This window comes from Protopterus annectens, chromosome 1.part2, assembly GCF_019279795.1.
Source record: "Protopterus annectens isolate FY-2018-M chromosome 1.part2, PAN1.0, whole genome shotgun sequence".
NCBI lineage: Eukaryota > Metazoa > Chordata > Ceratodontiformes > Protopteridae > Protopterus > Protopterus annectens.
Window position 1 is genome coordinate 825619792 of NC_056727.1, and position 24638 is coordinate 825644429.

General features: G+C 38.9%; 1 protein-coding gene across 1 annotated transcript in view; it reads right to left on the reverse strand.

Moving 5' to 3' along the window:
* The window catches only part of RYR2 (ryanodine receptor 2), a 6224161-nt gene extending 6199726 nt beyond the window's left edge, over positions 1-24435 (reverse strand). The window contains exon 1 of the mRNA XM_044059048.1: positions 24120-24435. Coding sequence (XP_043914983.1) covers positions 24120-24167 — 48 coding nt within the window. The 5' untranslated portion in view covers positions 24168-24435. The remainder of the gene's footprint in view (positions 1-24119) is intronic.
* Positions 24436-24638: the final 203 nt, after the last annotated feature.

Here is a 24638-nt window from a genome sequence, read left to right on the forward strand (position 1 = left end):
GGGAGTGTGGATAATTTGATCTAGGGCACTGGAATTTATGAATTCCAGAAAGCGTTGAGCAAAGGAGTTGGTACATGAGAAGTTTTCCCAGTTAATGGTGGGGTAGTTGAAATCACCCATTATTAGGGTGTTTGGTTGAACCCTAATATTTTCCAGTATATCAAGAAAAGAGGAGTGGGAATCCTGGGGCATGGTGGGTGATCTGTAGCAAGCTAGAATTTGGATTGCAGTTTTGCATTAATAAATAGAATGAAAAATTATAACTGTATTAAACATTACTTCTTTCTTTTAAAATTACACTAAAGCCATCTCATAATAGCACTTATGCCCTCAAAGCGCATTACTGGCAAATAATGGGCTTTCCAGAGACACAGAAGCCTTATGATACAAGGCTTCATTACACCCAGGGTGGCCAGTTATTTCCCCAAGGCATCCTCCCAGCTGTACCATTTTTTCTTTCTAATAAAATGATTACACACATTACTTCTTAACTGCTAAGGTTTTCTCAGAATGTCCAGAGTTTTGCTTCATATTTTTTGGTCTGTCCTCATAAAATGTTTGATTTTTCTGGCAAATCCTTAAGGACTGAAGTCACAAAATAATTATACACATTTGACTTTCAGACTTCATACCCTTCAAAAAATGCATACTGACACAAAACTCATTACTGTAGCAACTTTCTATGTTTTTAAGAGCAGTATTAAAAATATGTCCCTATTTTGGGGCATTTTACCCCCCCCCCCATTATTTTATGCTTTGCCAGATTTCTTGTGCTAACAGGCTGACAGGTAATGCAGAAACAAACACAGGTTAATTGTATTTATATGTCAGCAGGATAGAAATTCAGTATGTGCTTTATAAATTTTCTTTCAAATACAGCACTCATGATTGTAGGAAGTTTGTCTCATATGGCTGTTTATTTAAAAATAAAAACAACTAGAAAAAGTGATTGCTCAGTGACAGTACTACAGTTCGTGCAGCAGTGCCTTGTAGAAAGCACATTGTAAAGACAGATACAAAATAATGAAAACTGGTAGTTCGGTCTTAATATATATAACAAATTGAACACCGGTCCATACCATTGGAGCAATACCAATAGTACTGACGAAGAACTTCAAAAATGTCTTCTAGGGCACCAGCTTTAGGTAGCACAGCACTGCCATTGTACCATCCTATCCTAAAGAGCAAGCTGAATTTTAATTATATTTTGGGCCATTTTTTTTAAAATAGCAGTGGTTTCAGTATTGAGGAAGAATTCAGATATATGCCATGGTGACCTTCTGCGCTCATGACGATATGAAATAGCTAAATTATGGCCACGTATGGAAAGCTCTTTATACAAACAGTGAACAGGTAATCAGGCAGGGCTTTACAGGATATACAATACTCAGTCTATACTCATCTCCCACAAAGAGAAAACAGCTGAACCCAAATCCCTCAAAAGAGAAAATCACAAATGGCAGGATAAAAAAAGGAGAGACTCACAAAAAAATAAATGACTGATAAGAGTGAATCACAAAATACAGAATTTTTCCCTCTCACTAAAAAAAAGGCCTACATCGGTAAACTCCAGCTACAAAACTGAGATCAAGTGTCATCTTGTTAATGATATTGTTAAAGAAAGGGCTCTGTGTAATGAGTAAGGTCAGATTTAGGGTCACAGTTAGGGTTAGGAATAGGGTTAGGATCACAGTTAGGGTTAAGGATAGCACACAAGAATAAGGTGGGCAGGGGGTTTCATAATAATAATAATGTTAAATATTGTTTGTTTGTGTTTATGTTGTGTGGTGGTTTTACAGTGTTTGTATATTTGTGTGTATGCAATGTGCATAGTTTCATTTTAGTTGTCAGTTTCTATGAATGGGGCTGAGTTACAATAGCTGATGACATGGGTAGAATGGTGAAATGCTTTTGTTTAAAATACAGTAGCAATAAACAAAAATATCAGCCCCCTACAACTGAGAGATTATATTTTGTTTATCATACCCTTTACACTTTCTAACAATAGTAAATTAATGGCATGATTAATATATATGCATGTGCATATACAAAATACAGGTTCCATACACTAGATTGAATTTTCACCAATTCAAAATAGTGCATGGAATGCTCACTGCAGCGAAAGTGCACTTAATCAAAAGTGCACTTACGCGAAGTTCAGTACAACGAACAGGTGTACTGAACTTCCGTGCAGTACTCACAGACCTTAGGGTTAGGGCACGGATCACAGTAAGGGGATAGCCCGTAGGGCTATCCCCTTACCATGACCCGTGCCCTAACCCTAAGGTCCGTGATGACTGCAGCGCAGTGAAGGACATAGCAATGTCCTCCACTATGGTGCGATAGTCACGAACCTTAGGGTGAGGACATAATCTGTGCCGTAACCCTAAGTTCCGTGACTATCGCACCATAATGGAGGACATAGCTTGTTTTTTTATGTGCTCCAATGTGCTGCGGTGTTTTCAGTGAAGTGCACTTATGCAAAAGTTCACTTTTGTTAAAGTGAACTTTCGCAGAAGTGAGGCTTCCTATTACAAGTTCAAAGTAGTGAACTTTCGTTCTTGTAATAGGAATCCACAAAATACATATATACTCACTTATACCCAGACACACACACACACACACACACACACACACACACACACACACACACACACACACACACACACACACACACACACACACACACACTTGTGGTGCATTACTACAATGTATTTCATTGAATTCTTTTTCCTTGAATGAAACAGTGCTTAACAGTATATTAAAAAAGATGCAACTCCAATTATTTTATACTGGGACAAAGACTCTCATATCCAAACATAATTCCAGAGTCGTAAGTGTTATGGAAAATTAAAGGTCCCCTTTTGGTGAATGCCACTATGCTCTAATTTATTGTCTGAAAAACATCAAACTACCTTGACAAACATAAGTACATACATACTTGTAAGGTGGCTTATGACTGCACATGCTCATATATCAAGTAGAAAAATTAAACAACGTAAGCAGGCAAAGGTACATTCAGGCAAGGAAAGGCCACTGCCTAATCAGGTAATAGTATGGAACTCAGACAGGAGTCCTTGTGGACTATGATGTTTTCAGATGACATTGTGATCTGTAATGAGAGTAGGGAGCAGGTTGAGGAGACCCTGGAGAGGTGGAGGAGAGGAATGAAGGTCAGCAGGACTAAGACAGAATATATGTTTGTGAATGAGAGGGAAGATAGAGGAATGGTGAGAATGCAGGGAGTAGAGGTGGCAAAGGTGGATGAGTTTAAATACTTGGGATCAACAGTTCAGAGTAATGGCGAGTGTGGAAGAAAGGTGAAGAAGAGAGTACAGGCAGGATGGAGTGGGTGGAGAAGAGTGTCAGGAGTGATTTGTGACAGACGAGTACCAGTAAGAGTGAAAGGGAAGGTATACAAGAGGGTAGTGAGACCAGCTGTGTTATATGGGTTGGAGACAGTGGCATTGACAAAAAGGCAGGAGTCAGAGCTGGATGTGGCAGGGTTAAAGATGTTAAGATTTGCATTGGGTGTGACGAGGATGGACAGGATTAGGAATAAGTATATTAGAGGGTCAGCCCAGGTTGGAAGGTTTGGAGACAAAGCCAGAGAGGCACGATTACGTTGGTTTGGACATGTGCTGAGGAGGGATGCTAAGTATATTGGGAAAAAGATGCTAAGGATGAAGCTACCAGGTAACAGGAAAAGAGGAAGGCCTAAGATAAGATTTATGAATGTGGTGAGAGAAGACATGCAGGTGGTTGGTGTGAAAGAGCAAGATGCAGAGGACAGGAAGAAATGGAAACAGATGATCCGCTGTGGCGACTCCTAACCGGAAAAAGCCGAAAGAAGAAGAAGAAGAAGATAGAACTCAGACTAATGTAAATGACCAACAAAGGGAGTTGATGTTCTAACACCTTGTCTGTAGCACCAGTGTCTGGTACTACAACAAAGACCATCATTCCCAAACCATATACTTTCCAATGCAAAAGAAAGTACAGGAACTAAATCCTACATCAGTGGAATTTACCTTCAGTTGTAACAAATTTCTCATGCAGCTAACCATAAGCAATAACAAATTAACTGGGTGAAATGTGTTACACTCATACTTGTTTGTGTCTTCCAAGATCCTGAAAACATAGAAGTCACTTTCCTATGGAAATAGCTTCTGTATGATTTGTATGACATAATACCACACGGCATGCAAACAAGTGAAATACTGAAAAGTAAAATCCTTGCTACTTGCCCAAAGCCATCTTAGATATTCTCTTCAAACAGCAGACATAGCAAAACAGTTTTGTTTCCAAATGTATTGACTGATTGTAAAGAAATATGCACAAAAGTCTCAGCTGGGGAGTCCTCTATGTGGAATGCAGAGCTTACCACATACCAGTGCTTGCAACACATTTTATTCTGGGTGGGTTAGTATGTGTGTTTTGTGAGGGACTGATCTCATTTTGAGTGGTACCTGCCCTGCACCCACTGTGTATGCAATAGGTGCCAGCCCTCCATCGCCCTGACCTGGACAGAGTGGGTGCAGAAAATAAATGGATGGACAGATAAATAGTTAGACAGACAGGTACAGATACAGAAGGCAAGTATTTATATTAATTGACAATAACAAGTGAGTGAAAAGATTAGTGGATGGATGGATGGATGGATGGATGGATGGATGGATGGATGGATGGATGGATGGACGGATGGATGGATGGACGGATGGATGAGGCAGACATTTATACTGATAGATTTGTGTATTCACAGATTGTTACTAGGCTAACTACCCAGGGGGCCTTTCTAAGCCTAGCCAAGTTTTCCCAAAAGAATAATGATGTCCTGCATCCAAACAGGACATTGACGGCCAGGCATTTATAAGCTACCTGTGTCCATAAGTGACATGGGTGCCAGGCCAGGTGTAAATTTCCTATTCCCCATCCACTTGTCGAGGTTGTGCTTAAACTGGGTAGTAGACAAACTCAGCTTCACAATGATGGGAGGCCCATTCCATAGGAAGAGCAGTCTCTGGGACATATATCTGTCTCTCCAGCATGTTCTCTTTAAGTTACAGACAAAATTCAGGTCCTTAGACATTGTATGTCTGGTACTGTTTGACTTGTGCAGGAGATTCATAATTTTGTAATTTGAAAATGCCTTGTAAGCCAGGCATAGATCACCCCTCAGTAATCTACAGGAGACTAAGTAGAGGGAAGAGCTTTAAGACACTTTACATAAGGCAGGTTTGTAACGCATTGTTTTCTTTTTGTAAGGAACCTCTGTGGTCATTCTATCTGTTGCGCATGCCTGATCAGCTACATACAAAAGGGAGCACTTTTCTCTATTATTGGTCTGATAAGGGTGGAGCACAGTGGGATAATGACCTCTTTGGACCTAGATGCCATGCCCTTACTTATAAGTTATACAACATAAAAGGACCACATAGTGGCAAAGGAAAGGCTACTGTCTACATGCATACCCAGATCCCTGACCACATGGTAATTATCCGGGATGGTAGACTTCCCAAAAGGTACAATTTTGCATTTCTTAGCATTGAGTTTAAGACCATGGCTTTGGCACCATTTGTTAGGCAGAGATAGACCACCTTGAAGAATGCTAGTGTCTGCAGGGAAGTGACTGCAGGGGAATCTGATAACCCCCAACTTGCAATCATCTGCAAACTTAGTCATCCATAAATTTTCAGCATTTGCTTCCATTTCAGAGAAACAGATGCCTAAAAATAAGCATGCCCAGTACCGAGCCTTGGGGGACTCTGCTAGTGACTGGCCTCCTGGTGGAGGTGGCCTCACCTATTTTAACCTCCTGTGTTCTATCATTGAGCCAGTTGGCTATTCAGTGGATGATAAAAGGGTTTATACCTAAATCAGTGGGCTTGTCTATAATGTTTGAGTGGAGTATTGTATAAAAAGCCTTGGACAGGTTGAGGTAAGCTGTGTGCACAGTCTTACCTTCATCCAATGCTTGGGTGACCCTCTAAAAAAGTCCACCTGATTTAATAAACATGATCTTCCTTTAACAAAGCTGAACTGTGATGGGTCCAATGTTTGCAGGTTACCTATGTCCTTACCTGGCCTTATATATTATGCTGGTTAAACTGTTGGGCTTGTAGTTACTTGGATCAATGTTTGGACCTCCTCTGTGCAGGGGAATGACTGTAGCAATCTTCCCATTCCCTGGGCACAAAACCTGACTGTAGGATCCAGTTAATATGACAATAACATATGAGTGAAACAGTTAAAGAATGTGAAGAAATGATTCCATATTTATGTGAAGCTACCAGCAGATATGAAATCATTTTGAGAAAGGCTAAGCACATTTTAATCTAATACAAAGATGTACACTAGCAACTGTGAGAAGATGTTAGAAACAGATATATCCTGACGTGGAACACCAGTTACAAAGCAGAAGGTCCTAAAGAAAAATACAACTATGTCACTGGGACACATTTTGACCAATTTATCAGCTTATGCTGAATAAAAACAAACTGAGGAGGTGCACAATCTTAAGGAGTTGACACTGGGGCACAGCTTGGAAGGTCCACTAATTTTAACACAGCAAACAATATGAGAGATGCAGATCATAAGTTCCTGAAGCATTTGATGCACTACAGAATGACAACTACAATAAAAAGGTGGCGCACAGAAAGTTGCTGACATTGGAAGTAAATGTTTTCGCTACATCAACCTTTCATGCTTTTGCATGTGCCAGAAGCAATCTATCTGAAAACCATCACAATGCTGAAAATCGGGTCCTACGTCTTTTAGACACACATGCACACACACACACACACACACACACACACACACACACATACACACACACACACACACACACACACACATACACTTTAGGACATACTAAAATAACTGGAAAAACTTCATAAATAGATAATCTTATACTATATGAGGACGCTTTTAAGAGCTGAAAAGGTTCTATAATTAAAACCTGCTAAGGCGTGTGAGACATAAGGACAGGTAAGCAAAAAGCTGAAGGATGTAAAAGAGCCCATGATACTTAGTAAAAAACAGTCAGTGCACTTCCATGGTATTTTAGGCAAAGTACCACTTATAAGAATTAATTATATGTCAGGTCTCCCCTAAAAAGAGGCAGAATGCCTAGCGAGACTAACAGTCAACAAAGTAAATAAATAAATTAATTATTTTGCAGTGAAAACAAATCTGTACAGAGGTTACTTTTAAACTAGTTTTCTGACCTATAGCTGTTTCTTCACTGAGCCAGTGTGATGCAACAATATTAAGAAATCACCAGTGTTGTAAAATATACAGTGGGCTCCCTGCTGTCCCTCATGTATACATCAAAGTCTGTAAAGATAATGTGTCTTAAAAAAAAAAAAAACAGCCAGATTCAAGGGAGACTCGGAAAGTTGTCACAACTAGGCAAGAGGGCAGGTGAATGCAAAAAAAAAATATTACAAAAATTTGAATATCCTTATGAGGACAACAGAAACAGGCACCTCACCATGTATGCAAGGACCAGTTCCGCTACCTAGGATTCATTTTGTGGCATTCATTCTTCAGACCTTTTTTGCCAAGGAATATATTAGACTGGAATCAATACATTAGAATACACTTATGGTGTAAGTCCCAAGAATGGCTCTATTATCTAGTCCTAATTGGATATTGTGCAGATTGTGTTTATTTTGTCCAAATTTTTACTAAATCCCAATTACTCCAGAAAGCACTAAGCAAGAATCCCGCAAGGATCATATGTCTACATAAATGTATTTGGCCTCTAAGGTTGCAGGGCTTCTTGCTATACACTGACCATAGAACTAAACACGATATTGCTTGAAATCTATTTGTATCTTCATACCCATATATAGATAGATATATATATATATATATATATATATATATATATATATATATATATACATGGACCATATATAACTTTCCTATAGATGACCAGTCCTTCATACTCAAATCCATTTAAATCCCATTTAATCACACCTGTCAAAGCAGAAATAGTATTTTGTTTTAACGAGAGTAAGGGATAATCTCTCAGCAGAACACAGAATTAATTTCATTTTCTCAATTTTTATGTCATAAACCATATAGTTTTTTTGTATCACTGATGTACATACCTCTCAACCTCTTAGAGCAAGAAATCTGGGCAAAGCCAAAACTAAAAGTGGAACAAAGGCCCAATAAAAGGGACGATTTTTAAATACTGCTCTTACAAACTTAGAAAGTTGATTGAAAAACATAACTTTCTGAAGGGTATGAAGTCTGAAACTCAAATTTCTGTCATTATTTTCTAACTTCAGTTTTTAATGTTTTGCCAGAAAACTAAATTTTTATGAGAAATTGACCAAAATATGTGGCAAAAATCTGAACATTCTGTGAAAATCTGTACAGTTGAGAGGTATGCTGATGTCTAATTTTTTTCCATTTCCTGTACTATGTATACCTTTATCTATGCAGTACTGTATACCTTGACTGTATACAATAAAGCTGACAAACGTGGCTCAAACTGAATTTATGGAATTGATAAGAAAAAGCAGAACTAATTATTTAAAAAAAAAGTGGTCATGTAGTAATTTTTTGTAGTGTGTTCAACTACTCCTGGTTAAAAAAGCAGTAACCTTTTAAATCTGGATCCATACTTTTAACATGCAGTCTCACAGATAGTACTATAACCAGTTTCATACAGGTGGTGCAATATTACAACTGCAGTAAACGTGTTTACAGCTGCTGCAGCATAACATGTAGGATGCCATAGATACTGCAGCATAACAAGAAGGATACCATAGAAACCGCAGCAAAATAAGTAGGATGCCATTGATACTGCAGCATAACTGGGGTGACATGGATACTGCAGTATAACAAATATAATGCCATAGATACTGCAGCATAACAAGTAGGATGCCATAGATATTACAGCATAACTAGGGTGACATAGATACTGCAGCATGACTCGGGGTGACATGGATACTGCAGCATGACTTGGGTGACATGGATACTGCAGCATAACTAGGGTGCCGTGCATACTGCAGCATAACCAGGATGGCACATTTATGTTACTTTTGTTACTACTGAATAGTCTACAGGCTAGTACAGCTACTGCAGCATAAAAACCAGGATGGCAGATACTGCAGTATATGCAGAATGAAAGCAGTATTGCAGCATAGCAGCAGGGATGGCACCAGCACTGCAGCATAACAACTAGGATGACACATACTGCAGTATGATAACTAGTATGGCATAGATACTTCAGTGTAGCATCTAGTATAGCACAGCTACAGTAACATAACGACACAGCTCTATGACATAACAGCTAGGATGGTACACTTACTACAGCAAAACTGCAAACATGGGTATCATGGTACCTAACAGCTAGGATCTCAAAGGTACTACAACATAATAAGCCTTATCTTGGGATGGATTTCAGTGGTTTTTCATTTACCATTTAAGGAACAGTGGTACTTAGAAACAGATAACTATTTACTTACAAGGTAACTCATAACTAGTAACGATCCTGACACTGCAGCTCAAGAGGTCATCATTTGTCATCAATTACTACCTTCAGAATGTTCTCTGTTCAGCAAAAGAACAGCCAGTCTTTCCTGTGTCTGTGGACCCTGAAGAAACTGTTTAACTGAAGACAACTTGCAAGTTGTTTTTTTTTTTTTTTTTGTAAAACAGGATTGGAATGTTTGACGTTTAATGGGAGCTGATACATTGCATTAGCTGGATTCATCCATACATGACATTGACTGACTATATGTACTTAGTGTAGGAGAATAAAATAAGTACTTGTAATGTGACTAAAGTCAAAGGGAAGGGCTGCTTATTGGTATGGATGAAGAGAACGCTCTCCCCTGAGTGCTGGAGTGACAGCTGCTCATATTATTGGAGATGGACTGGTTTTCCCCTTTTTTCCATATTTTGCCTTGGAAATCAAAATGCCTAGATATAATTACCTTGCAAGCATTCCATGCCATTACATTGTACTAGCCAAGTCACAGAAATATGAAGTAATTGTATGATATACCCAGAGAGTTTGACTACACAATTCCTCTCTCCTTTATTAAATGATAACTTGTATTGAATATACACAGGTTAAGCTGTAGCTAATGACTCAGATGTCACAAAGATCTCAGAAATAATCTCTGGGCACCTGCAACTGTCTACATATCAGGATGCACAGAAATTAATGTATTATTATCTGCACTTGTACTGTGGCAAAAAATAGGAAGCAACAATAAACTACAAAATAAGAATTGTATACTTGTATACTTTCATGAAGTTGTTTTGATACTTTTTTGCTGTTATTTTGTTGGCTGCTGCATCTGTAGTAGCTCCAGTGGAGAAAGCTAGTTATAAGATACTGAGTCAACACAGCCATGCTGGCATGGTCTGCTGTGAAACATCAACTTCTTGACAGTTGATGGTCCAAAAGAACAAAAAAAGTCTGAAATCCAAAATGGTGAAAAACTCATTTTTAATTGTTTTTTTTCAGGGAGATGTAAGCCCCTTGTACTCATGTGTGCACCCCTGATGTGGGAGACAAGTCCCCCACCCCCTGAACTTATACACACCAACTCCATGGTCACACTAACTCAAAGAAGGGAGAAATCTTCCTAAAGAAGTGAATCATTGCCACAGCACAGTTAGAAATCACACCGGCAATGATTTTCTATGGGCTACTGACACTCAAGCAATTTTACCTCAAGTATGTGTAGAAGAGCCATGTTGGTGAGGCAATGTGCTGAATTCATACATCATAATTACACAACACTACCTGATATAGAAATGTGACATCATAGACCATCTTGCGGTGATGTGATGTTGTCATACTGCTCTTTTTTATTCTGATGTCATCCCATCAACAGAATAACCACAGTGTGCTGAAGCCACACCAGTGCGCTGTAAAGGGATGAAACGGACCAGAGTGTATGACTGTATGAAACCAAAGTCAGTAAATAAAGTCATAGGGAGAGCAATGTTCTGTTCTTGTCCTAACTATAGGATAATGTTCATTCGCCATGACCCAATGACATCACTAAATAAGTCCAGCCTTGCTACTCCGTGCAGTAGACACAGTGTTCTTTGCATTGAAGAAAATAATTCTAACACTGCTGCAGTTTCACAGCTTCAATGTTTTCCTTCTGTTACACTAACAAAATGCCTTTATATCACAATCACTGTAAGGATAAGTACATACCAATACAGTGTCACTAAATCATTAGTGTCTGACAGGCCATATTGCACCTCAGACGTAAATACAGAAGGACATAAGTGATCTGTCTAATAAGTATGGCCAACTGCTGCAGCTAGCCTCTATGTACCTGAAATGCTGTGCTACAGCAGTGACATCAAACGCTATAAAACTGCATCGCCTGCATTATGAGAGCAGCAAGAAACCATCAGATCATTGTGTTGCATCATTTTGTACGTCATCAAAAACCCATACTTTAAAACAGCCATTTTACATAGCTCATGAAAAAAAGTATCTTATATTACAAAACTCATAGACACACGTCTCAGGATTTGCAAATGATTGCTCAAATTATGTTTCTGGATCATCTGATGCTAGCCAAACCTCTCCCTACAAAAATTAAACACCATTCAATATTACAGCAGTACTGTGATGCAGGAATCACAAGTTTAATAAAAAGAAATGACTGTCAACATTATTACTGTGAATCAGCTTGACTTTACTATACATAACAACATCATAATGTCATGTTCTAGTAAGACAAAGGTCTGATGACAATTCTGCCATGAGGCCAGTGACAACCTTATTAGGTTCTGTTATGATTCATTAGAATAAATTCAAGAGGAAATGACTTGGAGCTTCTCCAGAAAGAAAAAAAGTAAAATAAGTGCATTTTGTAACTGGCAAGCCCCCACCCCCACCCTCCCTCAATCCACCATGGTGGAGCCAAGCCCTGTCAACAGCCATAAGTAACATACACACCAAACTCATGTCTAAATAACTGTGGAGAAAAAGTAAAACTTAAAAAATAGTGAACCTGTTTCAAGATGGTTCTTCAAATATTCATTTCTGCATTTCTTCTGCATAGAATTGTATTACTTTATTTGTTATACTCCTTCTCCATCTGCTAAACTGATCCTTTTATTTCCCTTTCTGAACAGCTAAATGACATAGTCAAGGAGAAAGGCATCCGGTCATGGGTCGTCTCACCAAGGGTGACTGAGTATTTGTATCCTTTTCTTGGTCTCATTCCTATTGCCGTACTACCTAAACTCCTTCAGGAGGCACTGTGAGCCTGAATGACTGCCCTCTGAGGATGTCCTAGTTGACTACAGCTGCTCAGATCTATGCCTACTGGCAAGCTTCTCCAGCACCCAGGCCATAAAACAAAGCTAGGTCCCTAAGTGTCTTCAAGGTTCTATCCCTCAGAATCACTGAGTCATGTCTCTTCTGCATAAAACTAAATCTAATACTCTGGTGCTCATCTTAAAAATGCCCCAGCATTAACAACCGTTTTTGTCTCACTTGTATTAATATTACTTTACATGATATATGCATAAGTAACTCCATCACTTCTGCGGAATACCATAGCAGCACCACCTCTCAATATACTCCCTGATCTTTAACTCAAGGGCTGGCACCTGCAATCAGTTAGTGTCAGGTGCAGTTAAAAACTGTTATTTTACATATCTGAACTTGAGTCTCACATTGTCTCTCTCCCACCATATTAAGTAACAGTTGCCAAGTCACTTAATTGGGTCAGAATTGCTGGGTCTCCACTGGGACTAAGCATATGGGTTTACTGACTGTTATCAGTTTCAAAATAAAAAAGAACAATGAAATATATGTGGTACTACACTTTATTTTTCACTGTTGCAGTACTTAACATGGCTGTCTCATACCATCTGTCTTCACCACTTGAATTCCATCTAAGGTACTACAGAGATTGCATGTCCTCCCTATCTCAGCAAGTTTTTTTTTTCAATGAATTATTTTCTTCACACAATCTCAAAGCCATATGGGTCACACTCCAAATCACCTGAGAGAGAGTGTGTGTGTGTGTGTGTGTGTGTGTGTGTGTGTGTGTGTGTGTGTGTGTGTGTGTGTGTGTGTGTGTATATAAGGTTGGTGTCCTTCCTGCTTTATGACTGTGGCTTCCGTATTAGCCTCAACTACTGAACTGAGTATTGATAATAAATGGGTGAATGACAAAGGACTTGGTTCTAGAACCCTAAGAATGCAGAAACACTTAAAAAGCATATCACACTTGTTTTGAGATGCATTTTCAGGTAATCACTATACCTGCAAAAGGGCATATTTCAGCAGTTAGGCCAAAGGGAACCAGAGCGGAACAAATGGACAGCTACTTCAGTCAACAATTTACAAATTCTGATTTTAACAACTTATAGTACTCAAAACAGCTAAAGGATACATAAAAAGTAAACTATGTGCACTACTGTACCCTACGTGTACCTGGAAGCAAAGAAAATGGAACACTCAGGCCTTTACATGGCAGTTTATGAGTATGGTGAGATTTTAATGGTGAACTCTAAGGCTGTCAACGAACAAAAGACTGAATAAGAAACTGGCACAAATTTGGTACATTAAGAAAAGGCCAAATAAATGAAGTGTAGGCCTCCTTCAATGAGACTCGTTAAGGTACAAAGTTAGCCTTCCCCCCTTAGAAGACTGCATATATATACAAACAAGAAACTGGTAAGAGCTGGCATACAGAAAGTAGCCTGAAGAGAAGCCCATGACCCCCCCCCCAAAAAAGACACCCAAGATTTAGACCGTCTTCCCAGTTTACGTACAGCACGTCAAGAAGTTAAGAAGGGGAAGAGTAAAGTATAACAGGACAAATTAAATGTGTATTAACAAACTTCATTAAAGAGATTAAACAGGAATGACAGAAATATTTGCAAGTAGCTCTATTCTTTAGGTGTGTTACCGCAGGTGATCTGAACAGATATAGGTTTAATTATATTCTAACTGTGGCAGGTGGTTACTTCCCGGTCTAACACAAAAATCACAGCACTTATGAGCTTGTTAACAGGTCGTTGTTAGTCTGTGATCTGAGTAAGTAGTTAATGGATGTGATGAGTAAATTATTAGCCAATGAGGGATAGGATATTGCTCAAGGTTCACAGTCACAAATTCAGCTGGCTCTTTGATTAGAAACTAGTTAGCCCTTCATATTAACACAGTCACATTCCTAGATTCTGTTTGAGGCTATTTGTAGATCACATAGGCTCCTGACTGCAGAGTTGTATATTTGCAGAAGAACATACTATGCCTGTAGCACAGAAATACATTTTCAATGGCTAATACTGCTTCTGGTGTTAAAAATCGGGATAACTTCCAATAGCAGTGAGGCATCATGAATGTATGAAAGAACATTACATGCTCAACATAAACTGTTATCTTTTCCTCTCAGAATTTCTATAATGATAACGTAATCTTTAGAAAAAGAGAGGGTCAGCCTTACAATTTAACTGCTGAAATATGATTGAAGCTGAAGTAATATGAGTCTATATTTCAGTAATTATGATAATTTTCCATTATAGTTGAAAATACTCTAGTTTAGTATGAAAATATTATGGTATATTGCATAATTTTTAGTTACTTTACATCTGTTGACAGGGATAGTCTGACTGGGATAAATCTCTTTTCAGGAAAGGCCCAAGTAGAAAAATTTGGTAAATTATTTCAAAACATAGTATATGTTTACACAATGAAACAAAAGCATAATTAGTATAAAACATAGCACAGGATTATTCTAATAACAAATAGTATGATTACATAAAACTAATTAATGCAAGTAAACAGATACTGCATAAGTAGTTTACAAAGACAGAAATAGTAGCAGTACTTCTATTAATGTAATTATACTGCGGTGGTGGTGCTGCGGTAGCATTGTCACCTCACAGTAACACGTTGTCCTGTTCGATTCTCAGCTAGAGCGTCTTCTGTGTGGAGACATGCGTGAATGGGCGTACCTTCGTTGAAGGTTGTGCGTCAGGGCCGGCAACTCGGCATGTAAAAATCTACTGCCAATCATCAGCAAGCCGGAGTTCTGCTGTGGCAACCCTAACCGGGAAAAGCCAAAAGACTTCTATTAATGTAATTGAGAAGGAAACTGCCTGAAATTAGAGAATATGAAAGAAAGTAAGTTCGATTCCCTCAAGTGAAAATTGACTCATGGTGACTTGGTAGGTAGGTAGGCCACATAGGGTTCTTGTGTTATATTATGAAAGTAGATCGCCAAGCCTTCTTCCACACAGATACTGCTGCTGCCCAGTTGCTCCCCACCCAGTTTTTGAACCCAGGTCAACCAGTTGGTAATGGTACACCTTACCCTCCATGCTATCAGCCCAGGCATCAGATTGTAAATACATATAAAAATGCAGGGTTGCTTTACCTCATGGCTCACAGTTTTGAAAGACATAAACTAGCAAGTTCAATTAGTAAAGTGCAGGGACTAGTTGTAAAGTGGAAGAGGAACATAGAGCAGAGTGCAAGGAGATATGGGTGAGGTGGAATGGAAGTAGGCAGAAGAAAGAAAGGGTAAAAACAACCTTAGTACTGGATAAGGAGTAAGATGGGAGAGAGGATAGAAGAAAAAGGGAGGGAGGAGATGAGCAGGGAAGGATGGAGGGAGAGAATGTAGTGGAAGGGGAGAACACAGGAAGAAAATATCAGAGCAAGGTTAGCAGTGAGTTTATCCAGACGAGAAGCACAAATATTACCATGTTTCCAGCACATGCTGTTTCATTTGGAACTTAAGTGGCTTGAGCTTATTAATGTATTTGGAAGGTAGGGAAAGAGTTCCATGTTTTGGCTACTTAGGAGAAGTACAGTGAGTCACCTCCTTGGTTGTTACATTTTGTAATTGGAGTAGTAGTTTGTCTGTTAGGTAAATGGCTCTAGATAGTGAGTAGTGTTGAATGATGTTAATTTGGGCTTTCATTTATCAAGATTGTAAATGGGACTGTCTGTGGTGAGAAGTTGTTTTAGACATAGGGCTTGTGTAGTCTCTATCCTAACATCTTGTTTGAATGCTGGACAGTGATGTGATTTTTAGCACGTTAGCTACAAATTTTGCTACTTTGTTGTAGTGCTGTTAGAGTACATGTAGCAGGGTACTTTGAAGATGAATTAGAACATGGGCTGCATACAGAAACCTTGGTAAGATAAAGGATGAATCAATGCTTATTCTAGCTGGGTCAGCTAGTAAAGGTTTGCTTTGGCAGAGGACCACATTTTTCTGAAGAGTTTCTTTAATGGAGTCTTATGTGGTTGTCACATTTCATATCTTTATCAAGGAAGACACCTAGATGAAGCCAATTTTCAGCAGAGACCCAGGGAGAAATACTCCAGATTGGGAGGGTGGCCTAATGGTTAAAGTGTTTGCCTTACAAACACAAGGTGCAGGGTTCGGGTCTCACAAGGGATAATTGGCTAGGCTTATAATGGCTCGCAAGGGCAGTTAGCTTAGTATGAACCTAAGATGCATGTCTTTTTAATGTGAGAGGAAACACTGGGAAGACATGCAGACTCCACACAGAAGGCACCCCAGCCAAGAATTGAACCAGAGAGCCTCTTGCTGTGAGGCAACAACACTACTGCTGCACCACTGCATCATTCATATTTCTTAGGTGTGACTAGTATAAATTTGGATTTTTGGGGGGTTAAGTAGTAATTGAAAACTGATATACCAGGATTCAACAAAACTTAGCAAGTCTTGTGTCAGTTGTTGGGGTCTATCTAGGTTTTTTGCTGCACGGATGAGTGCAGAATCCCCTGCATACTGGATGATAGTGCAGTGATTGCTTGCTGTGTGGAGGTCATTGATAAATATATTGAACAGCATAGGGCCTAAGATGGAACCCTGGGGAACAAATGTGGTTACATGGAGAAATGTTGAGATGTCTTGCTTCCATTTGACTATCTGATGTCTGGAAGTAAGGTAGCTATTGAATCAGATAAAAGCGGATACATGTACATCCAGAGAGGATAGTTTTCGTAATAGTAGTTGGGATACAGTATCAATAAAAGGCTTTGGACAGGTCAAGGAATATAGCTGCAACTAAGTTGCCATAATTTCTATGTTGAGTGATGGTTGTGAGAAAACTGAAGAGGGAAATAGCTGTACTGTGGTGGAGTCAGAAATAATATTGGGTGGGGATAAGAGGTTCTTGTCATAGATTAATTTTAGAACTTGGGAATGACTACATTTTCCCAATATTGTTAAAAGAGGGAATATGATACTTATTGGTCTGTAGTTATAAATGTCATTAGAACTGCCACCCCTGTGTTGTGATGAAATGTAGGACTTTTTTCCACAATACTGGGACATAGCTTTCATTGATGGATCAGTTTATTAGGATGGACACTGGAAAAGTGAGGATACTTTTCAGGTATTAAGTGGCAAGTTATCAGGAGCAAGCATGTTATATTTTAGTTTTATAAGGTCTTTTTGATGATATATGTGGTAACTGGATCCAGGAAGGATATACAGGGACTCCAAGTGGGTTGTGAGTCAGGGGGAGTTGGTAGCCTCGAGATGTGGTTCAAAAGGGAGGCTACAGCTTGTCTAATACTAGAAAAGCTGCACATATATGCTGTTAACCCTAGGGAAAACAGGACATATAAGTGCCTGTGTTTATAATTTTAAATGATACATCTAATTCCCAAAATGTGTTTATTGTTGCAAACTGGAAGTTTATTCTGTTACATTCTTTTTATCTGGTTCTCCTCTATAAGAATCTAGCCTATTTTAAACACTTTGGCCATAAATGTGTAATAAAGATGTTAAAGAGATTCCAAGATTTTCTGTTGTTCCTTGCCAGTGTCATAACATAGAGGGACAAAGCCCTAATCAGGGCTTGATGCAGAAAGGTCCTTTTTTGCACCAAAGGTTTAGTTCTGCAATTTCAGAGCAAGTCTATCACTAGAAGATATACGTAGCAGGTCAGAAGTGTAAATGGGCAGCTTCTAATGTGCAACCTGTGCCAAAAGAGTGGACAAGCAGCAGACTGCAACTATACTTTATGAAAACAACAAGCCAGTACTCCAAGGAACAAACAATTATGCTTTTAAAAGCAGGTCTGAAGTATGAAGCATCAAGTGTTATTGTGGGGAGGGGAGTAAAAGGGCCTTACACTTAGAGACATTTATAGCCAGGATCTCCAAAATAAATAATAAAAAAAGGATAACATAATCTCTACATAAGCAATGAGCTGTCAAGTAACCTCCATTATGCAACAGACAAAAGAAAAATTAATTAATTAACATCTCATCTGAACCTCTTGTACTGTACCTCATCCCTTGGATGTAATTTTGAGTTAAATAAGTCCAATCAGCAGTCTGATAACTTGCTATGATACTTCACTCTGGGTCACTTTAATAGAATAACTTCACAGGCAAAGCACACATTCATTTTAATATTATCTCACATACAAATAAATATTCTATAAACTGAAGATAACTGTTTTGTTAACTTATGTATGTAAGTGAGTTCATTAGATACCAGTAGCAATTATCAGCAAGGTGTGATTTTTGTAGGCACTGTTCTTTTCATCAGGCACTAATGAGCGTTACGTTTTACAACCTAGTAACTCGATAAGGTAGCAACAGATGTAATATGCTACAATTCCACGAACATACATTGTAGTGACAGCAAACAAATTAAGTTATGCAAGCTTTAAATGTAAATGATGTGTGCACCTTTTATGAAAGCCGAATGTGTTGCGCTTTTTTGAAAACCTGCAATAAGAATCCTTAAGGTAAGCCCAAATCTTCGCAAGTAACAAAAACAGCAGTGCTGAACAGTTGGTTCTGTATGCTTGATTTCTATAAAAATAAAGGAACCACTTTTTGATCAAGAAATTCAAATCTGATATGAGGGGAGGCAGTGCATAAAAAAGATGCCCATTTTAAAGGAAGGTCTCTCTTTTGGATGTTTTGTTCTGATATCATTTTACACTGTAATATCATTACTGTCAGCTCACAATAGCTTTACTAAAAAGTCAGCAAAAGCAATGAAAAACAATCACTATCTACAGACATGCAAAAGATATTTTCAAGGTCATATGAAAATGTTTGATATATTAGGGGTGTCAGTAGGATAATCCCAAGCAGGGACTGGCAGACAGTCATGAAGAGCAGGACACCTATTATCATGAGTGTTGTCTTACAACATTGTGCGGCTGTAATCACAAGTGTACAGCTGCCAAGTGCTGCGGGCTGAGCATGACTTTATATGTACAGAGATACGTCTGCCTCCTCTGCTCTGTGTTCCTTCTCCCCATTTTAGCATGCAGACAGCACCATTCTGTGCTACAATCCAGACAGGATCTCTGCAGCAGAAAATGTAGAGAAATGGTCCGTCAGAACAAAGTGAAAGCAATTTGTAGAAATTTGGTATAATGAAACAATTCCAACAATCAGTTTGGGTGCATACTTTATGTGGTCTGTAGAAACACTGTCTGTTTTCTAGATCCTGTAGCTAGGGAACCACTTATTTAAATTATTTCCCCAGCTGTGTACATAAATGGAAATATCTGAACTGAAACCTGAACTCTTGCTTGGACTGGACTTTAGAAAGTTGCCATTTTCTTTGTAAAATTCTACAAAAAGACAGGTAGACTGTTACAACCTTTCTTTAAGCTCTACAGGTACATTTATTAGGCTTACAAACCTGCCTATATGCAGAGTAACCTGTCTGAGACCACCACCCATACAACAGACTGCAACACATACTAGAAACCAGTAGTGGAAGCTGGGTATGAGTTAATGTACTATACCATTTGTTACCCTATAACTCCTAGCCCCTAATCTCCAAGGAAACCCCCATGTGAATATGGCTAACTCCCAATGCTGACTATGGAATGCTGCAGGCCTTCTGCCCACATGTAGGCAATTTCCAAGCATGTTCTATAAACATCACTTACTACCCTGAGACAAGGTAAACAATGAATGGATTAAGTAACCCACTAATAACCCAATAACACACTAATAACCCAATAACAAACACACACACACACACACACACAAATCCACATACACTAATTCCTCTTTGACTGACTGGATTGCTCTGGCTCTGTGATGATGTGCAGGGAATTTGACATGGTGCACATGTCCGTAGCCTTTGCCAAGATGCAGACACAAATGAATACACACACAACTACACATAAACATCACTTACTAGAGTGTACAAAAGTGGCTTTCTTCCCCAGTAGTAGGTCATAAAAAATCTCTTTAACACCTAATTTTGGCTTCCCTGTACATTTAGTAATGCCAATTACAGCATCTGTATTTTTCAACCACATTACATAAGTTCTTTTTATAGCTCTATTTACTACTACTACTATTACTATAGTCGGCAATAAATTACTGATCCCATGTGGTATTAATAAAGTACACATAAACAACACTGATAAAAGTCTAACATATTATAGTTTTAGCTATCAAAATGACCCACTGTATCTCTTTACAGAATTTGTTCAAACACAACAATTAATATATTATTATATGCATTCTTTGCTGATTAAAGTTCTTCCAATACCAACAAGTAGTGAAGGCCAACTGACAATATGTGAGAGCTCCTGAAAGTGTACATGAGGATGAATATACATGAAGATGAAGATCGGGCTAAAAAGAAGATCATATACAGCTGCCCTGCCTCTGTAACATAAAGGACTAAAGCCCTGACTCTGAATGAAGTGACCTGAGTTTGAGTAGTGCCTTGTAAACTGGATGACCCAGGTGGGGGGATAGCAGTGAGCAGGATCACATCACTCATTCTTGGGGGGGGGGGGCATGGCTCCTGGTCTGATAGTATTCCATTTCCTCATGGTTGCCTCAACGATGGCTAGGATTCCAGTTAAAATCTTTGAACAAGGGAACAGATGGGCATATCTGACTAGGAGAGGATTTATGGAATTAACAAGCCTAGAGATTGCTACTTCTCCATACAAGAAGCAAAAACCCTTGTTATCCTACCTAGTATGTAAAAAAAGTTGGCATAACTAGTGTAGCGTTCATGTGTGAGCCCATCATGTGCAGATGTCATGTGCTTTTAGCAACTGAATGTAAATAGGTTGAGTGTGAGCTCTGAGGCTGTGCAGTTTTAGTTTTAATAAACATTACTATAAGCTGAAATCCTGACCCTGTATATCCTCACCTCCACAGTATAAACTGCTGACAAATTAAAAAAAAAAAAAAATTGCCATTCCTCTTTCAACGTCTATACCATTGTCAGTACAGAATACCAGCTCTACAACTTTGGTATAGCATGTAAACAGTAAGGAATGCTGCTTCACACAAAGACAGACCTCCAAAAAAAAAAAAAAAAAACAGCAACTATTGGTATAATGTTACCCTCCGGGTCCAAAACATTCTTACAGTGGCCACTCATCCACTGCTTTCCAGAGTCTGTAATCCATATCACTTATGTTACATCTCCAGCCTCTTAGGAACCTACCCATGGAACTATGGAATATGTGGCACATTACCTCGGATCATCTTGCCAAACTTGATTTTTATAACACTTGTGATAACAAAACACTATATGCTTAGACATCTTGTGAATTTCTCTGTGGTATCTAATTTGATCCTGCTTAGGACCTGTTCCACAGTACATTCATTCTTCCACATTAACGTGGCATCCTGGCATCTAGTATGAAACAGCATTGGGTATTACACCCAACCCATCCTTCCCCCAACAAAACATTCAAAGATATCTCCATCTCTGCCTGTAATAGCAGACGGTATGACATTCTATCTGCATTTTTTTTTTCTGTTGTAAGGCATCATGATTCAAACTTACTTGGAGACAAGGCATACAATCGGTCTCAGTCAGTTCTGACATGTAGTCTGATACAGTTGTGCTTCTAACTCTGTTTCTAAGCTTGAATCATAGCTGGAATGATAAGTTGGACTACACTCTTTTGTCATGGAAGAAAGCAGAGAGCCGGCCTGTCTTTTAGTGACACCACCAGTGACATAATAACTTGTGTCACTTGTTTTTGTTACCGTGAGATGGCTTCATTGACAGCTCCATCCTTAGAGTGCCCCAGTCTTAGACAATACACTATCAGATGAAGGGATGACAGATGAGAAAATGGTGCCAGTTATCTGCTTGAATGATGTCAAATGTTTAGATGTTACTGCATAATCAGCAGTCCTGTTGCTCCCGTCAACTGCCAGACAACCACAATCAAAGCAAAACAACGATTTTCGATGTAAATTAAATTTGTCATAACTCTTCATTCATCTCTAAAGAAAATCACAATATATATTTCCAGAACTTTGAAAAATGTCATTAATATGCAGTTATATAACTTATCACTTCAAACAATTTACACTACAGCATATTATTTTCACATAATGCCATTTTGCTGGAAACAGAGGCATGTCTTTACTACAATATTGATAAGCATCTCCATATGCACCTATGCACGCACACTCAGAGTTTGTGTGTGTGTGTGAGTGTGTGTGTAATATATATATATATATATATATATATATATATATATATATATATATATATACATACATACATACACACACACACACACACACACACGCAAATGGAATGCATACAAGTGTTATTTATATGCATATATTATACACACACACACACACACACACACATATATTATATATGTGTGTATAGTAAAGTAACATACTAAAACATGAGGAAAGCACAAGGAAATGTCAAACATTTAAGTTGAGGAACAAATCAGGTAAACATCTTACAAATGTCTGTTGCACTTATTTCCTTGTAAACTAAGAAATGTGCTTTTTCTTCATCTGCCATACATTCGAACTGAACATTTTTTCCATCAGGTTTCTGCAATCTCTCACTCTGGTTTCTATTTTATTACAGTTAAAAGAGGTCTAGGGTGAAAAAACGGAATCTGTTAGGGCTCTCAAAGACCAGCCACCAGCAGAAGATACCAAAGAGAGTTTAAAATAAAGTTTTTCTGCAACAGGCTACTCCAGAAAATAAAACAAACACCCCACTAAAGGCACCTTAGAGAAGTGAGTCAAAAAGGCAAGGTGCAGCTAGTATCAAGCTAAAATAATAATTTTACATATAAATTGTGTTAATTTAGCTGTATTTCAAAAGAAATTCATATAATTTGTCAACATTTTGCAAAATGTTGTAAAGGAGTCCTATTGTGACATGTGATCCTTTCATATCCTTTCATAAATGCTCAAAGAACAGTATTCTACAATAGAGTAAACCTTGATCTTGCCTCTTGATGGCAATGAACAAAAACATTAACCCTTTGGTCGTTTGATTAAAATGATAGTTTACTTTCAACAGATATTAAAATATTCACTCGAATAAAGAAGAGTTCTGTGAAGAGAACCTGAGCGAGCTGCAAAGCGCAATCCTCTATACCTAGGAGTCTGCAGTGAAAAAAATGAGTGGACACTGAGTACCAAAGACAACGTGAAGCGGCTGCTGTCAGATAGCAGCACTGAGTGATGGTATACAATAAGCACAGTCTGCAGCAGGCTGAAAATGGAAATAGAATAGGAATTGTGCAACTCAAATAAATCCCTATAAGGTTAAAGCCGGAGCACCTACATACAGCAAGCATTCCACTATGGGAAATGTTAGGCATTTAAAATTAATGTTCCCATAGGCACGCGTGTTTCTTAGAGTACAACAGAAGGCAAAGACTTCTAGGACTAATGCGGCATTCCAGAGAAATATAATAAATAATTTTAAAGGTCTGGATTAAAAAAATGCCAGCGTGACTGTGGGTTACTGCGAACACAATACAGAACTGCCTACGCGTCTCGGGACCACCACTCGTAAGTGCCAACGCGCAAAACAACGGACCCCACTGTTATCCTAAAATTGCAAAGCCAACAACAATGACTTAAAACAGGCACCGATTTAATGTCCAAAGACTATAATAACGGTCAATGTAAGAAAGCTCCCTGTTATGAGGAACAACAGCCTGCTGCATCCAAGGTTCTAGCGCAGCAGCACCTGACATCTCACTTTATCCAGATGTAAGCTTTGGCACATCATGCGCATCTCATTCAGCATTATTCCTTAGATTGGACTACAGAGTAGATTCAGAATAAAAAAAAAATAATAATATGCTGCAGCACTTACAGTTCGCAAGAACTGAATCTCGTCCTCTCCTTCTCCTCCTTCGGTCATGGTCTCCTCCGGAGCTGATAAACAGATGGAGCTGGTGGCTAGTAAGTGTGCAGATCCTGCGCTCGGCTCCAGGCTCGCTGCTGTGGGGGTGGGAGACACAATGGGCCTCCTCAGAATGCGACTCTCGGGGAGGTGGAGTTCCTGCTCCTAGCTGCAGGTAAACTGACTGGAATCCCTGCTCCCTCGCGCTCTCCCCCTACTGGTAGACCCTCCTGGCGGCATCCCCCTCGCCGGCTCTGCTGCTGCTAAGTACCATCCTAGAAGAAACGACGCAGAATTAGGCAGTCCCTAAATGGAAAGAATAAATAACTGGGGCGCGACACTCCTTACACCACGCATTGAGTGTAGTAATTCAATGACAATTCTGATGACATAAAGACAGTGCTGGCATTGCTTTATTTGCGAATGTTTTAACCACCCATAGCTCTAAAATGAATCAAGACAAATCTCAGTGGAATCAGAGACAAGTCC